This window comes from Pantherophis guttatus, chromosome 3 (assembly GCF_059756535.1).
Source record: "Pantherophis guttatus breed Tessera chromosome 3, ASM5975653v1, whole genome shotgun sequence".
Lineage (NCBI taxonomy): Eukaryota > Metazoa > Chordata > Lepidosauria > Squamata > Colubridae > Pantherophis > Pantherophis guttatus.
In genome coordinates this window covers 108259144-108277426 of record NC_142065.1, presented here as the reverse complement: position 1 = coordinate 108277426, position 18283 = coordinate 108259144, and the positions used below count along the sequence as shown (strand labels likewise).

Here is an 18283-nt window from a genome sequence, read left to right as displayed (position 1 = left end):
AGTCTTTTAGTTGAAATATAAAATTGCTTCAAATGTCTTACTTGATCTACAGTATGTGATCTATACGTACAATTGATTTAGTGTAATATAATATAAATATCCTTTTATTCCTGTTCCACTTTCTGCATATGTGGATAAGACATTATGGGTGCTAACTTCTTTCTCAGCCCTACTTTAAGCTTTTAAAATTAAATTTTAAAATTTTAAAGTATGGATTTTGCAAGGACTCTAAAGAGAGCTTTCATTTTGATATGTTAGGGTGTAAACTTCCAACTTTTTCCAAATTGACCTTACTAAGATTATATTTCTCTTCATTAGTTTCATGGCCTTTATTTTAAAATATCTAGTGAAGTGTATACAAATTATCTAGGTTCTACTTTCATTTTAGTTTCAGTATGTTTTACTTACTTTGAGGGCCAGATGCTACAACTCTTTGTATAAGCTCCCTGAAAAACCCCTATGCTAAGGAATAATTTTGACATCCCTAAAAGGAACGTGACGTTTCTTCCATGCTTTTCCACTAGATTCTTGTTGTTGGCTGTGGTAATTCAGAACTAAGTGAGCAGCTCTATGATGAAGGCTATCACGATATCATCAGTGTGGACATTAATGAGCGGGTTGTTAAGCAGATGCAGGAACGCAGCATGCAACTGAGACCCAAAATGACCTACATGGTAATGGATGTACTGCAAATGGATTTCCCTGATGAGCATTTCCAGGTGGTGTTTGATAAAGGCACTCTTGATGCTCTCCTGACTGATGGAGAAGAAACCACTCTGAAAAGAGCTGAAAGAATGTTTGCTGAAATTGGTCGTGTCTTGCAATTCGGGGGGCGTTACCTATGTGTCTCCTTGGCTCAGGCACATGTATTGAAGGCAGCTGTGGAATATTTCTCTCAGGAAGGTTGGATGGTTCGAGTACATCAAGTCCCTGGCCAGAAAACAGGCACCTCAGACCAGGAATTTGCTTTGCCTGTCTTTGTTTATGTTATGACAAAGATAAGACCAGTCCCTGGCTCAGTTTTATGTATTTTGGAGCTCTGTACTGAAGCACAAGAGAAACCTGCCCGGTTCAAGAACAGTGAGCATCTAATTGATGCAGTGAAGGAGAGACAACACTACTCTCTGCTGTGGAATCAACTCAATAAGAACTCTAATGTAGGGACCATCTCTCTGGATCTCTGCAGCAAAGACACTGGCCGAGCCCGGTATACTTTACATGTAGTGCATAACTCAAAGGTGAAAGTGTCACAGGACAAACAATTTGCCATCTTTATCAGTGAGTTAATGTGTTTCTTATTCAGCCCACTATATTGGAGATCAAATACAATTCAAACAACCCAAGATTCTATCTTTAGATTCTCTTCCTCAAACGTTGCTAATATTGTTGAGCAAATTTTGCAGTTTTTTTTCAGGTATACCGAAGAGCAGTATTTAGGAAGGTAGCAAAATCTATTCAAATATTTATGGGACTGGTGAGTTTGTCAGTGCTAATTTGCAAGTAGCCTTTAGGATTTTTTTCTCTCTATGAATTTACCTTCTTTCATCCCCAAAGAAGAAACTAGCAACTTTTGAATAGGTTCATATCAGAAAGTTCATATCAGACAGGAAAAAATAGTTAAAAATGATTAACATTCTGTATCATATTATTTTTGAGTATCAATTCATTTTCTGATGCTTGATATTCTAACTCACAAAATAGAAATTATCAAAATAATAATTGCTGCTGTTTCTAACAAATGATGATTTTTAAATATTTTTGCTTGCCCTTATTTTGATGGCTAAAATATTTTAATATTCCCAGCATTTGCTTATAAAACATCTTGAGTTGTGACCATACTTTCATCTTTCCAATATATGATTAATTGTGAATAATTGAATATAATATATATTGTTCTAAGAAAGTAGTGATCAAAGCTTTATATAAGGATAAATATTAAGAATCATGGTTAACAAAGTAAATTACCAATAAACTGTAACATGAGAACAGAAAATTTGTTCTGCTTTACATATCACATGAAATTGAAATATAGAATCTGTGCACTGAAAGGTCTATATTTTTGATGAGGCACAAATCCCTTGTGTTGCCTGATCCAGTACCACAGGGCAGAGAAACTGAGTGGCTCTTTGGGACGGAGGAGGGACGGAAGCAGTTGGCTGTGAGTGCAGGATTTTGGCGTCTGGTAACTGTGGCCTTACATAGAAATCAACACTATGACAACATGGGAGCCATCCAGGCAGAACTGTCAGAAAAAGTGATGGAACTGGCCCCCGCTGGGCTTCCAGCCCAGCAGCAGGTAGGTCCGTTTAGTCCTCTAATCTTCTCTAGCAGTGACCACTGAATACCTAGGGGAAGCCAATAAGCAGGATGAAATTATAGTAGTGCTTTCTTGCTGATACTTTTAGCAACTAATATTCAGAAGTTATGTGATTAAAAGCTCTAGGTATTTTTTTTTCCTCCTTGAATTTTTCAGTGATGATGTGATGGCTTCTTTGAGCAATGCTGTATGAATTTGAACACCTCTTTGTATAGCAGAAACAAAATTAATTTGTTCCATGATCTATCTTCTGCAGAAACAAAGGCTACTCAGGACCTCTTGGCTATTGCTGCTGCTAGAGGAGGGAGGAACAGCAATCAGCTGTCTTGGCCTAGTACTTAAACTTCAGTTTGTGTGTGATTGAAAATTACAGATACCTTAAACGTTTTAGGAAGTTTAGGTGATGAAGAGAGCTTGATACTTAAAATAAAATTGGCATTGCCTTGTGCCTATAAGAATAGCAAAAACATAGTGTCAATTTTTTTTTTTTTTTTTGCCATCTCAGTATTGGTTCTAGCAAAGATTACCACAAATCTAAGATCCTAGAAAGTGGTGATCATAGTTCAGGTAGGCAGAGTATATGGTATTTATAATATGTTATAATATAATATTTATAATTTATATTCTGTTTCCCTGATCTTTAAAGAAACTCTGTGGGACAGTAGCATCATTAGATTGCCTTCTCTTGCAGGTGCCATTTCTGTCTGTGGATGGAGACATTGGGATCCGTACCATCCAGCATAGTGATACTAGTCCTTTTAGTGGGGAGTATGTTATTGAAGATGTCAAAGGAGGTGGTGCTTGCTATTTCCGTCGCCTCATCTTCCTCAACAACAGGAATATAGTGCAGTCAGAAGCAAGGCTTTCATCCAGGGTATCCCACAAAGGTGAAATTAAAGCTGTAGCTACCAACTATGGGCTGCTGTCCTTTAGAATGGGGTTGCAAGGAGGCCTAGTACAGGTGGGAGGCATGTACTGCACAGCCCCACTTTTCTCTCCAGCTTTCTGTGGATCAATTTAAGAAAATGGTAGAAAGAAGCGGGCTAATAAGGTAACACAAGCCGTAAGGCAATGTTTTGAATTATTAAGTACAATATGCATTGCTGTCCCTCCTATTTAGCACCTCATATTTTAAGATGTGGAAATCCTTATCAGTCTTCTCTACCAGATGAATTTATGGTCCTTTGAATGTTGTTCAGCTGTTAAGAATCCCTGACTACTACTTGTCTGTCAAGAGTTATAAATCAGCAACATCTGGGTGGACATTATCTATGTACAGCTATTTAGTGAACAAAAATGAATTCCGGCCTGCTTTGAAATTAATAAGTTGTTGAAAACAAAATGATTAGAATGGCTATTTTGGGAGAAAGAGATAGAATTCCAATCTTGACCCATTGTGGGGAAGTGTCCCTTTGGGGAGGGATGGAGTATTTTGAGTAGTTGTCTCCTATCCCAGATAATTTCAATAATTAAACTACCCCTCCCCCTTTTTATAGTTACGATAGTCCATACGGCTTGTCCATCTAAATTTGCTTTGTTTTCTTTGGCCAGGTAACAAGCAGAAGCCAAAGAAGAAGAAGAAAGTGGCCCCTAGGGACCATTTCAAACCTGATGCTGAAGCTGCCTGTCCGGCCATTGACAAAAGTTTCTTGTGTTGCGCTCACCACAGAGCTATGGTCGCAGGTCTGTGCTTGCTGAAAAACCCTGAAGGTCTTCCAAGTGAGTAGGAAGCCACAGAACCAATTGGCCAATGAATATTAAGTGAATTTATGTCAGGTCCCTGTCAGTCATAGTTAAATAGTAGCATTTTATTTATTTATTAGAGTTTTGTCCCAACTTCTTTTGTCTTTTACAAATAACTCAAGGTGGCGAACATACAAATGCTTCTTCCTCTTCCACCTGTTTTTCTTCACAATAAGAACCCTTTGACGTGGATTGGATTGAGTGAGAGGGACTGACTTAAATTACCCGGACAGCTTTCGTGCCTAAGGCATGGCTAGAACTCACAGTCTCCTGTCTCTCTATGAGGCATTTGTAAATAAGGTTATGCTTCTAGTCTCTTCCATCCATCCATTTATTAGCAGTAAAAATGGAGATTGAAGTAGGATTGTAAAGGCGCTGACATATGTAATGCATATCCATTGACTAGAATTCATTTGGCCAGATTAAATTGGATTGAGTTTCTGAGCAAATAGTAAAAAGAAAGAAAGAAAAAGCATGCAGACGCAAAGTTAAAGCTGCAGTAATTTGTTCAGCCCCCAGCCCCAAAGTGGTTCTGACCAAATGTGCAGCAAATAATCTTATTTTTTCATCCGAATGTTTTCTTATCCATCTGTGTTTAGGGCTGCTCTACATATAACCAAAACTTGTTCAGATCTGAACTCTGAACATCCACATGGTCATTAGGTGGCAGCAAAGACTTAAGAGTTTTCTGTATATCTTTCCTGCCATAACATTTGTTATCTATTATATTGATTTTTCATCCCAGCTCTGGTAACCTTACATCTGGGCGGCAGCTTGCCTTATACAGAACTGATCCGGCTGCATTGTGGTATGGGTGTTGACATATATTCCTCCAAGGAGGGATTCTTAAAAAAATAGAGGTGTCTTTGTCAGCAGCTGTATCTAGCACTACTGGGTTATTTGGAGCCCCAGGGAATGGACCAAAGTGCAACCTCAGAAAATTGGAATATGGAACAATGGACTTGACTTCTTTTCTGCTCTTAAATAAATTGCCCCCTGAGTTAGCAGAGAGACTATAACAAAATTTTGGACTTTGCAAGCCTAACACTGAGAATTATGGTACAGAAGTATCTCCATGCCACACTCCCTCTTCAGAGCAGGGCACTGCTAGTTGTGCTTCCAATTTGTAACTATTCTGTGTATTGTTTTCAGAAGCCCAGATCCATATGCTTGTGATTGGCCTGGGTGGTGGCAGCCTTCCCCTCTTCCTTCATGACTACTTCTTGCAGTGCTCTGTTGATGTAGTGGAGATTGATTCTGCCATGCTGGAAGTGGCTACACGTTGGTTTGGTTTCTCACCAGGAGACAGACTCAAAATTCACATTGCAGATGGCTTAGTTTATGTTGCCAATCTTACAGCAAAAGGTAATGACTTCTTAGATCAATCAACGCCCAAGTCATGATTTATGGATGGTGCATCTCTTAGCGTTGTTTGTGTCCTTTGACTTTCTGACAGCAAGTATTTCAGAAGTCTTGAAAAAATCTGTATTGCTCTTACTCTTTTGTGTAATTAAAATGAGTTATTTTGAGCATGTAATGGTTCAAGAAGAAAAAAGTAAAACAACACCCTTCTATTCTGGATGTTTTAGCAGTTATATCTCTGTATATCAGAATTCCTGTAATACACGCTGTCTATGCGCTCTATGATGCTATATATCAGGTACTGACACAAAAACTGTTTTATTTTCCTGCAAGAGACACAAAAGCCTTTAACTCTTGTAGTGTCAAAAATCTTTATTTAAATGTTGAGCGTTGAGAACCACAATGCTACCGTAGGTAGGTTATTTAACTCAAGAGCTTGCATTTGCAGTTAGGCTGTGCCCCAACTGATACATATACATATGAATGTGCTATAGAATCCACGTCTTGTTATGGAATAATGTCTCTATGCTTTTAGGGACAGAAGTAGAATGCTATGTGCAGGCCATTATTTATTGTCTTGTTGAGGAGTTGAATACTTATAAAATAGATCTGTACTCTGGTCCAGCAAGACAATTCTGGTGTTAGATCATAAGGGAAAATTGTGGATATTGTTACAGATAATTTTAAAACAAATTGATGTCATACAGAATGAGATTCGGGGGAAATTAAAGTGGAGAAGCAACAGTGAGAGTTAAACTTCTTTTGATAATTTTTCCCCATTTTAAAAAGAAAAAGTTATCAACTGCAACAGTATTTGTATGAATCATAACTAGGATGGTAACAGTGTAGGTCAGAACATATGGTACTTTAGTGGGGAATGGGACAACTTGCTACTGCTAACTTGCTGCAGTCAACTCACCATGGCCAGCTCGCAATAGCCAACTCACTGCGGCATAACTTGCCATGGGACAACTCGCTGCAGGACAGTTTACCAATTCTATTTAACTATTTAAAATAAATAAAAATTATTTTAATTTTTGCCTTTCACATTTCATTCTGCCCCTCCTTCTACATCTTTTCTTTAATGATTTTATTCCACTAATTCTTTGATATTAGTATAACCCTTGTCCTGTGACGAGATGGCCATTGCGAGTTGGCTGTGGTGAGTTGGCCGTGGCAAGTTGTCATAGACTACTTCAGTGAACTATGACCTGAGTAACATAAGTATACTTAGCTTGTTTTTTCAAGTACTCGGCTAAAATAAATGATTATTGTACTTAGTTTGATATGACAACTTTTTTGATGTAAGCAATATGCATCTGCTTTCTAGATTAATTTGTAATGAATTAATTGGGGAAATGGATCATTTATTTTAAAGGGAGATGTTTTCCAGAGTGCTGCTCCCACTGTCCATAGCCGGGATCTCCACTTCAGATCTTGACAGTAACTGAGTGAGAGCTGACAAAACTCTCCCTGTTAAGGCACGCCTCCAATCCCATGATCCTCCAGTCTATCACTCAGTTACTGACAAGAGCTGAAGTGATTTTCAGAGCTGTGGTTTTTTTGAATATAACTTCCTTAATTTCTTCTACCTTTGCCTCTCTCCCTGTTTTCTTTTCATCGTTTAGGCATTTAGTTATTTTTGATTACCTTTTGGTTCGTGTTTTTTTCTCTGAACTCCTTACTGGCTGCTGATCGCGTGTGGTGAGTCTGTCTCCCGGGCCGCCCACGCTTTGCGGGTTGCAGCCGCCGGATTCCGACTTCGGGGCGGATCCAGCTCGATAATTTTGGCCGCAAGAAAGGGACGAGCGTGCAGGCTTGTCGGTCTCCCCGCTTTCCTCCAGGCTGTCGGCTGCAGCTTCGGGGTAGCGTCACGCTGACTGTGCGCTCCCCGCGTTCTCAGATTGCTGGGTGGCGGTCCCGATCAAGGCCCCTTCGGCGTGCAGGCTTGCCGCCAATTTGAAACGCCGGCGTTTGATCGCTTCGGAGGAGCGTCATCCTAGAGGTGCGCCCTCCGTTTCGGCCTCAATTCTACTGGCGAGGACAGCGCCACTGCGGCTGTCTCTCAGAGGCACGAGTTGGCAATTCGACCATTTCGGCCTGACGGCAGTAGCGGGTGCCATTTTGTGGACTGTCTTGGGGTGCCCGCCATTTTCCCTGGACTATTAGAGCCCGCCATTGCATCGGAGGCATAAGGGGCGGAGTTTGGTGCTTGCGGCAAGCCGTGGCTGCCTCTGGTCTGTGACGGGACCCTCTACTACAACATTTAATTTCTGGGACTGGCCCTTCGCCTCAGAGGCCTTTAAGGCTTTTCCTGCTGGAAGTTCTTTCTGTATATAGTTGCCTTGTTACAAAACAAAACAAAACAAAACAAAACAACAAAACAAAACAAAACAAAACAAAACAAAACAAATATAATAAAATAATAAAATAAAATAAATAAATAAATAAATAAATAAATAAATAAATAAAATAAAATAATAAAATAATAAAATAAAATAAAATAAAATAAAATAAAATAATAAAATAAATAAAATAAAATAATAAAATAAAATAAATAAAATAATAAAATAAAATAAAATAAAATAAAATATAATAAAATAATAAAATAAATAATAAAATAAAATAAATAAAATAAATAAAATAAAATAATAAAATAAAATAAAATAAAAAAATAAAATAAAATAATAAAATAAAATAAAATAATAAAATAAAATAAAATAAAAATCTCTATATATACATATTTAATAATAATAATTGCTTATAAATAGTTTTTTTTTTTAAAAAAAATTGCTGGCGACTGTGGACTGCATCTGGTGACCCAGGGCTATTCCACATACCTGCCGGTTCCGTGCCTTCCTTGGTTGGGCTTGGCAATTCCTAGTGGCATGGCGGACCACGCGCTCTCGTCCGACATTGAGCCTGACCATAGCCCACCACACAGTCCCGCTAAGCGGGCCAAGAAATCTTCCAGGAAGCAGTCCGCGTCTTCCAGCCGCACTTCACGGAAAACTAAAGTTTCCAAGGGCTTGGACAGAGATGCTCAGTGCCGCCATAACGCCCTTGAGAGACAGTGGGACAAAGCGAGATTGGCGGCTGTGGCAGAAGTGGGCCTTGGCACGAGTGCCACTCAACACACTGCTTCAGCTTCAGTTGCAGGGGACTCCTCGTCTTCAGGATCCCCAGCCTCATCTCCCGAACGGAATGCCCCTTCGGCTACTCAACAGGATCAGCATTTACACCTATCCAAAGGTGTGTCCCAGTCCTTGCCGGATGTTTCCAGAGCGGGACTGACCTCTTCGCAGAGGCCTTCTCGTCATCTACCTGAGGCCACGTTTACCCCTACTGCAGCTGGCCTTCGTGGTCCTGATGGGGCAATTCCTCCAGTGCCTGCTGACATGCAAGCCTTTTTCGCATCAGCATTCTCTTCGTTCCTGGCTGCCGGTCTTCATCAAGCATCTCAGGTTCCACCCCTTACTTCCACCGGGCAGCCTGTTCAACTGACTCATCAGGTTGCTTCGACCCAGGTCACCAGGAAGCCGTCCTCCTCTTCCTCCCGGGCTGACTCTGACCATAGTGAAGAATGCCCGGAGGACATCGAATTTTCGGATGATGAGGACTTACCACCGGACTCCCCAGCCTTCACGGGGTTGTTCCGCCCGTCGATGTTCAAATCGTTATTGCACAAGGCCCGTCTTACCACCAATTTGAGCTCCCCAGGCCTTGACCCGTCTGGCGCCTCCACATCCACGGGGCCCCATGATGCTTTGTTTCTGTCGGCTAAACCCGACAAAGAGGTGATCCCGTGCCCCCGCCTGTTTCTGGACGTGCTTCAATCTCCTTGGGGGCAGCCTGGCTCTCTGACATCGCCCAGCACCCTTGACAGGAAGCTGTACTGTGCTGCACCTGACTTAGAGGATCTCTTGGCCCTTCCCACCGTAGATCCTCCTGTGGCTTCCTTGGCCTCCAACTCCTTAGTCTCTACTGACCCTCTAGATGGTCTTAAGTCGGAGGACCGCAGAGCAGAACTGGCCTTTTGCAGGTCACATCAGGCGGTCGCCTGGGCGATCAGGACGGCGACCGCTACCTCTTTCTTTAATAGAGCCTCGCTGATATGGTTGAAACAACTCCAACAGAGGTTGCCTCCGGAAGAGACTAGATTACACCAGGACATAAATAAGATTGTGGCTGCCACCGAGTACTCGGCGGATGCTTCCCTGAATTCGGTGAAGTTCGCCTCCCGGGCCCTAGCGTCCACAGTCTCTTCCAGGCGTTTGTTCTGGCTTCGCAATTGGAAGGCCGACCTTAAGGCCAAATGGAGGTTGGCATCCGCTTCCTATAAGACGCCGAACCTGTTCGGGCCTGCCTTGGAACCGCTCCTGATAGAGAATCGTGACAAAAGAAAGATCCTTCCAACTTCGTACCGCCGTACCGAGAGGAGATACACTCCATACAGCCAGCGCCCGCCCTTTCGTTCCTTTCAAGGTTCGGGCGGCTCCTTCTCCCGCAGGTCCTCCTTCTCGGGCCCGGACCGGGCACAAGGACGGGATTCCTTTCGCGACCGGAGCAGGTTCCAGCCTCAAACTAAACGCCCCTTTCGTGGCTCCAACTACAGACAGTCGCGCAGAGACAAATGACTCGCTTCTTCCGGGTCCCATCGGCGGGAGACTTCAACTTTTCCATCGCCAATGGGCCCGTTCAACCAAGGACTCTTGGGTGCTACGCACCATTTCTTCAGGTCTCTCTATCGAATTTGTTGGAACCCTGCCGAGTTGCTTCGTTCCCTGCCCGGTACCATCATCTCTGGATCGTCACCACCTGATGCTGCAGGAAATTGCCCATCTGCTAAGCATAGAAGCGATAGAACCTGTTCCCTCGACCCAACGGGGATCAGGTTTCTATTCAACCTTTTTTCTCGTCCCCAAAAGCTCGGGGGGCTGGCGGGGTATCTTGAACTTAAAGCTCTTGAACCTGTCGATGGTGTATCACAGGTTCAAGATGCACTCCCTTCGATCGATCCTGGCAGGTGTGCGGAGAGGGCACTTACTTCAATCGGTGGACCTCAGAGAAGCCTACCTGCATGTTCCGGTACGCCCCGTTCACCGACAATTTCTGCGGTTCGAGTACGACGGACGGCATTTCCAGTACCGGGCGATGCCATTTGGCCTGTCCTCCACGCCCCACACGTTCACGGAGCTCGTGGCGGTGGTGGCTGCCTCAATCTGTCAACATCCTGTACGAGTGATGTGCTATCTCGACGATGTCCTGATACTATCCTCCTCTCCAGCCCAGGCATCGCACGACCGGAGCCTCGTCCTAGACATTTTCCAACGCCACAGGTTCTCGGTAAACCTCGAGAAGAGCCACCTTGTTCCGACCTCGAGACTGATTCACCTCGGAGCCTTGATAGACTCAGTCAAAGGACAGGTTTTCCTCTCCCCAGACAGAGCTCAAAGTATCACCGACCTGATTCTTCGGATTCAAGCCCTGGAGAAGGTGCCACTCTCGCTTCTTGCCCAACTGCTAGGAAAAATGGTGTCCTGTTACAACATCGTTCCGTGGGCACGCAGACACTCACGAGCATTGCAGTGGTTCCTTCTTCCCTTCCAACGGTTGGGCCGCTCTGCTTCGAGCCACCAGGTGTACTTACCTCCTCAGACCCGTCTGTCGCTCACCTTGTGGCTGTCACCGGCGATTCTGGAGGGCTACGACTTCCTGGAGCCGGAGAGGCTGACCTTGACGTCGGACGCCAGTCTGCGGGGTTGGGGGGCGCACCTCGGCGACCTTGTGGCGCAAGGTCAATGGTCCCCGATGGAACGCCGCTGCAGCATAAATCTGCTCGAGCTGCGGGCGGTCAGGTTGGCGCTTTGCCATTTCAAGAAGTCGGTTGAGGGGCGCCACATACTGATCCTTACCGACAATACGGCAGCAAAGGCGCACGTAAACAAGGAAGGAGGCACAAGATCAAGGTCGCTGATGCTTGAAGCGGAACATCTCTTCGACTGGGCGGAGCGTCATTTATGATCGATAAAAGCGGACCACATCTCGGGGGTGGACAACGTTCGGGCCGACTGGCTCAGCCGGGAGCAGATTGACCCAGCAGAGTGGCAGCTCCACCCTCGCTTGTTTCACGAGATTTGCCGAAGGTTCGGGACGCCACTGATAGACTTGTTCGCTTCTCGGAAGAATGCCCAACTGCCTCGATTCGTGTCCTGGTACCCAGATCCGTCGGCGGAGGATCACGACGCCCTGAGGTGCCAATGGCCGAGGGGCCTTCTCTATGCATTTCCCCCCATCCCTCTGCTGTCACGTGTCATGAGGAAATTGCTGTGGGAAAAGGCGGATCTAATCCTGGTTGCTCCCAACTGGCCTCGCAGGGCCTGGTATGCAGACCTTGTCGCCCTCTCCGTGGCACTGCCCTGGCTGATTCCACCCCATCGCTTCTCCAAGGGGCCGTTTGTCATCCGGAGCCCCAGTGGCTCCACTTGGCCATTTGGCATTTGAACGCGTCATCCTGAAAAAGTCACATCTGTCGGACGGTGTTGTCGAGATTATACAAGCTGCCAGATGTCCTTCCATGTGCCGTATTTATGAAGCTTCCTGGAGGGCCTTCTCCGCCTGGGGGGCTTCGAGGCATGTGGATCCCACCTCAGCGACGGTGGAAGAAGTTTTAGAGTTCCTACATTCGGGACTTAAGAAGGGCCTGGCTCCTGCGACGTTGAGGCGTCAAACAGCGGCTTTATCCACCGTCTTGAAGTGTCCTCCCTATGACTCTCTCTCACGCCATCCACTTATCAGAGGCTTTCTTCACGGCGCGACGAACTTGTGTCCACCTCAAGTCCACAGGTACCCTACCTGGGACCTCCCGCTTGTGCTTCAGGCTCTGACATCTTCCTCATTTGAGCCTTTGAGGTCGACTACTCTGAAACATTTGTCGTTTAAGATCACATTCCTGTTGGCTATCACCTCCGGCCGGAGGGTGTCAGAGCTCTCGGCACTTTCGATTCGGGAGGACCTTTGTATGTTCCGTGATAGCGTTGTGACTCTGAGACTTGATCCTACGTTTCTCCCGAAGGTAAATTCTCCTTTTCACCAGGCGCAGGAACTCTCCTTGCCGGACTTCTGCCCGTCTCCACGGAACTCTACCGAACGACGATGGCATAAGTTAGACGTCAAACGGGCACTTTGTATATACATCCACCGGACTGCCACCTTTCGTCGGACGGAGGTTCTGCTGGTCTCCTTCCACCTGGCCTCTATGGGCCAGAAGATATCCGCGGCCACGGTTGGCAGGTGGCTCAAGGCGTGTATTTCATTGGCGTATGAGTTGTCAGCGAAACCTGTTCCGGGGCACATTCTACCGCACTCCACCCACAGCGCGGCTACCTCTGCTGCGTGGGCGACACAAGCTTCGGTGGAGGACATTTGCCGAGCTGCCACATGGTCCTCGGTGTCGCAGTTCATATGTCACTATCGGATTGACTCGTACGCTTCTTCGGATGCTGCCTTTGGGCGGCGAGTCCTGCAGAGCGTCGTCTTGGACAAGGGTTCGGGGGCAGCCAGTCTCCCGCCCTAGTTCTTTGAGCTTGGGTATGTCCCAGCTATGGACAGTGGGAGCAGCACTCTGGAAAATGGATGTTGACTTACCTGAACGTCCCTTTTAGGAGTGCTGCGACCACTGTCCATTTCCCTTCCCTTGTTCCTGTTATTCTGGTGTTGCAGGTTTTTTTTTTTTCAGACTGTCTGCCTTGGTTCCTGGCCAAAGACCTGTTCTTATGGACTTGCCGTTGGAACTTTCTGTGGAGTCTTGCTGTGTCTTCGTGATAGACTGGAGGATCATGGGATTGGAGGCGTGCCTTAACAGGGAGAGTTTTGTCAGCTCTCACTCAGTTACTGTCAAGATCTGAAGTGGAGATCCCGGTTATGGACAGTGGTCACAGCACTCCTAAAAGGGACGTTCAGGTAAGTCAACGTCCATTTTATGGGAAATTCTGGTCAGTAGATAAACATATCAATCTACAAAAAAAGAAGGATTTGTGATTAAATGCACTTAGGTAAAATGTTTCTCAATTGCCTTTGACTTTGGTTCTATTTAGCAAAGTCTACAGCAGTGATTATCTAATGTGATAGATAATATCTAAAGAGGGAGATCTTGAGCTGGATATGTTTCAATAGCTGATGTAATTGGGAGAATATTCTGAAGAACAGGATGTTCATCATGTTCATTTCTGGGTAGGGCCAGTCTTACTCAGTAAAATGTTTTTTTAGATGCTCTTGTGATTGCCATGGATTGGGATTTTTTTAGGCATAAAGTCTTATTTTCATGTCTGTAAGACTACAAAGCAGATAGATTTGAAAAACAAAATATATTGGACTTCCGGGTTGCTGTTTGCCGCTGCCAGACGTTCCTTTGGGATCGTCAGCTTCCATCGCCTGTTAGAGCCGCCTTCACAACGGAATGGCGGCTCGAAAAAACTCCGTTTCCATGAGGAAACGGAGATAGAGCCGGCAGGGGTGGGTAGAACTCTCTGCGGAGTCCCAAAAGTTTTTTTTTTACTTTTGGGACGGAGCGGATGAGATGCCCCGTATCCCCAGCCGCCGCTCCGGGCTTTGGGAGACCTCTGCTGATGCAGAGCCAGGCGTCAAAAGCAAGCCTGCAAATTTAACAGACTACTCAAAGAAAATGTGAGCTGGACCTGTAATATTGAACTGCAAGTATTTTACTGATTTTTTTTTTTTTTAAAAAAAATTACTTAAGAGAGAGGAGGAAAAGAAAGAGGGAAAAAAAAAAGAAGCCTTTTAAAATGGCGTTGGCTGGAGGAGAGGCTGAAAGGGAAGTCTTTCCGTTTTCTATTACTACAATGTAGCGGAATAAATACCACTGGCTACATTTGTAGACAAAACTTTGCTCCTGTGTCTTTTTCTCTTTTTTTTTCCCTTGGAGACCTGATATTGTTGTTGATTGGAAAGAAGTCCCTTTTTTTTTTCTTGCTTTTTTTTTTAACAAAGCCTGCCTGGGCGGAAACATGGCACTGAGACTCATAAAGTCAGATAAACAAGAAGGGGGGGGATCCCCCCACCAACAACTTAAAGGAACAAGTCTTAATTCTTCAGTCTCAGAAACCTGACTTTAATATAATAGAATTTTTTATAGAGGAGATTGAAAGAAGGGAGGAGATTGTGAATCAGCAATTTGAAAAATTTAAGCAGGAAATTAAAGAATTGGTGAAATCTAAGTTTGATTTTTTGGAGAAAAAACTCTCAAAAGTGGTTAATGGTTTTACAGGATTTATGAAACAGTTGGACGCAAATACTAATGAACTAGAGTCTAAAATGGAAGAAATTCAAGATAAATTGGACAATAGAATTCAAAAAATTGAAAATGATTTGACAAACACTCAGGATAATAGCTTAGAAGAAAAACCTAAAATGGATGCTGATCAAAAGTATGGTAATGCAGAAAATCTGCAACAGAAGATTGAAAAAGAGATTTTAATGGTACAATATAATTTTACAGAATATGCGATAAGATTAAGAGGTTTGCAGGAAAATAATAGAGATGATTTAAGGAAAATATCTTCTGAATTTCTAGCTGGGATTCTAAAGGTTCAACCTGACGAAGTGTTTTGTAGGATCGACAGAGTTTATCGAATCAACTCCTGGATTGCTAAGCAAAGGCAATGGCCTAGAGATGTGGTGATTTATTTTACAGATAAGGAGATTAGGAATAATATCGTTCAAAACTCCTTCAATTCTAATTTGCAATTGTATGGAAGAAAGATTTGGATTTACAAGGAACTTCCACCTAAGATATTGATGGAAAGGAAGAAATTTGGTTTTCTGGTGAATGAGTTAAAAAAGAGAAATATCTCCTACAGGTGGGACGCCCCAGTGGGTATTATATTTAGATACCAAGGAGAAAGATATCAGCTAAATACTGTTGAAAGAGCGGAAGAATTTTATCAAAATAGGTTGAAAATGAACTTAACATCTCCAGGTATAATACAGGATAAGCAGAAGGAGCCGGAAATAAAGGTAAAATATCGAATTACAGAGACTGTACCAGATGAATTGCCTTTGGATTTATTGGATACCCCAGCTGGACTATCTACAAATTTGAGAGAAGAGGCATCTAATCCTAATGTGATGACTTATCAAGGCAAGGATAAACATGGAAACCAATTAGGGGATATACAAGGGATAAAAAAGAAATATGAGATACAAAAGCAAAACCAACAAGACCAATCTACAAAGCAGAATAAAAACCGACCAGATGATACACACTTTATAGAAAGGGAACCAGGATGGAAACCAAACCCACAAAAAGAAAAGAAAAAAAGAAATAGGTGGCATAAAAACAGAAATTTCTAATCAGGCAACAGTGAAGCCAGTGATTTTAAAATATGAACGATTATGTGTAAACACAGAAGAGGCGACGTATTGGTTAATATCATCCTGAGGTTTGTGGCAGATCTCTGCATGGCCGTAATCTGGGGACGTGAAACGAGCCTTAAACTGATGGATTTGAATTATCCATTTTGGAATTTCTTTTTGTGTTGATAAATATATTATATTATCTTGAATCACAAGGCAAGAGAATTATGCTGGGGCATGCAGAAGATCGGGTTGTTACCCACTACGATGATGGGAATTAATAATCCTGATGAAACCCACAATTATTACTATATGGAATATAATTATAATGTCACTCGGGTGGTTGTTTTTACTTTTATACATATAAGAAGATATTTACTACTGATGGGGGCAGATATGATTGAAGATCCTGAATAAACTGTTGCACCAGTAAGCTATGTTACCCGATTATGGATGTTAGTTCTACCAATCCAGTGGAAAGACCTCAAAGAAGATACTATATGGATTATAAATTTAAAGTCATTGTCTTTTCTTTTTTTTTATTTAGATATAATGGAAAATATAGACATATATTTTTAAGAAGTGTGGGCAGTGAATCAAAGATGTTAAGAAATGTTGTGTATGGCAATTTTGCATGATAGTGGGTGAATAAGCTATTTAGTAGATTGATTAGTCTAAGAAAAGGGATTTTTAAGTGTTATATTTAGGGGAGTGGAAGAAATGGATAGAGTGGAATAAATGTTAAACTAGATTTTATGGGGAAGGCCGCTTTGGAATGTTATAGTAATATATATAGAAGATTAAATGTTAAAGTAGGACTTATCGTATAGCTTTAAAGTGGAGAAGTTATTTTATAATGTCATAGTATAATGTCTTTTTTTTTTCCTTTCTTTTCTCTTTTTTGATATGTATGGATAAAGGGGGATGTTATAATATTAATAATATTTTTAGTAAGTAAAGGTCAATATCTAGAGGAGGGAGTAAGTAATCTGTTATGAATTAGGGGTTTTTTTTGTTATGAAGAAGTCACAGGGGGGGATGGGTGGGGAGGGGGGGTTAGGGAGGGGGAGGGAGAGGGGAAAAAAAAGGGGGGAAATTTGTATTTGAGTTACTTATAAAAAAAACAAAAAAAAACAAAATATATTGTTTTCACAAATGTTATTGGCAACACGTAAGCTCTAATGATCCTTACTGATATTTTGTGAGAAATATGCTCTACTTTTCCCCCTTTCCTTCCCAGCTCCATCATCTTATGATGTAATAATGTTTGATGTGGACAGCAAGGACTCAACTTTGGGAATAAGCTGTCCACCACCAGCCTTTGTGGAGAAAACTTTTCTTCAGAAAGTGAGAACGCTTTTGAAAACAGAAGGTGAGAACTACTCAGTTGTAAGTGTCTGAAAAAAGTAAAATGATGAACTGCCTCAAGGAGCTATCCTGTCTTTTTATTTGGATCTAACTGATATGAATTGTTCTAGAATCAGTGAACTTTTAAAAATTCTTTGAAATTTTGCAGTACCACGACAATAACATGATTAGAATGATACCTGTTAATAGAAAAAGAGATTTTTGTTAAACAACACATAAAATTGTGTACTGCGTCATGTTTTTACGAAACACATTGAGTCAGCATTTATTGCCTTTATTGGATAAGTAAAGCTTAGGATAATGTATTAAATAAACTCTTTTCAGGAGATGAATTGAATTAGAAATTCTAGTCAAGAAGATGACTAGAGTCTTGTTCAAGGAGATGCCTCTTCAATAAAACTATATTGGTTGCTACCATCAGGTCTGCTGTTCATTACACCAGTTTGCAAAAGTGATTCATGCCTATATCAGAAGAGATTTCTGCAGACCTGAGAAAAACCTTGCTCATAAGATTGGTAAGGTTTGCAAAACTATTGCTAGAGATTTTAGCCTTTGTCTGTCTGTGGTCAGGCAAGTAATAAAACATGTGGCAAGAGAACAAAAGTAACGAAATAAATAATAGTTTTTATATCATTAAAAACAGAATGTAACGTTAATATGTGATACTCTACAATACTGTCTAGTGATTAGAAAACAGCTAGTTTTTTGTATATTAAAAAAAAGAATGTAGAAGGCAAGAAGGGGATTCCACCAGAAGGAAATATTCTATACTTTGTTATGTAGCCTCACTGATTGTAATAGTAAGCCAAAATATTTTATTTTTTTCTATCTGCAGGCATTTTTATTCTCAATCTGGTATGTCGAGATATCTTGCTTCAAGGGTCTGTTTTGGCTGCCCTCAAAGAGACTTTCCCCGTACTTTATACTCAGAAGATTGAAGGGGAAGTAAATGAGATCATCTTTTGCCAGCAGGAGGGTAAAGTCAAATTATCTTCCAGAGACCTTCAAGAGAAAGCTCAGATTTTGGAGAAGGCACTTCAGCGACCTGGGCAAGAATGGGATAGTACTTATATCCTGGCAGATATGCTGGAAACAATAAAACTGGTTTGAACAACCATA

General features: G+C 42.4%; 1 protein-coding gene across 5 annotated transcripts in view; it reads left to right on the top strand.

Moving 5' to 3' along the window:
* Window positions 1-18283, top strand: part of METTL13 (methyltransferase 13, eEF1A N-terminus and K55) — a 19105-nt gene extending 822 nt beyond the window's left edge. For 2 of the 5 annotated variants that reach the window (XM_034409816.2, XM_087890159.1), the window contains exons 2-8: window positions 525-1278; window positions 2097-2296; window positions 3009-3204; window positions 3869-4000; window positions 5213-5425; window positions 17037-17168; window positions 18000-18283. In XM_034409816.2, the coding sequence (XP_034265707.2) occupies window positions 525-1278; window positions 2097-2296; window positions 3009-3204; window positions 3869-4000; window positions 5213-5425; window positions 17037-17168; window positions 18000-18274 (1902 nt within the window). In that variant the 3' untranslated portion in view covers window positions 18275-18283. Of the gene's footprint in view, window positions 1-524; window positions 1279-2096; window positions 2297-3008; window positions 3205-3868; window positions 4037-5212; window positions 5426-17036; window positions 17169-17999 lie in introns of all 5 variants that reach the window. The other 3 variants (XM_034409814.2, XM_034409818.3, XM_034409817.2) reach the window with 2 other exon arrangements.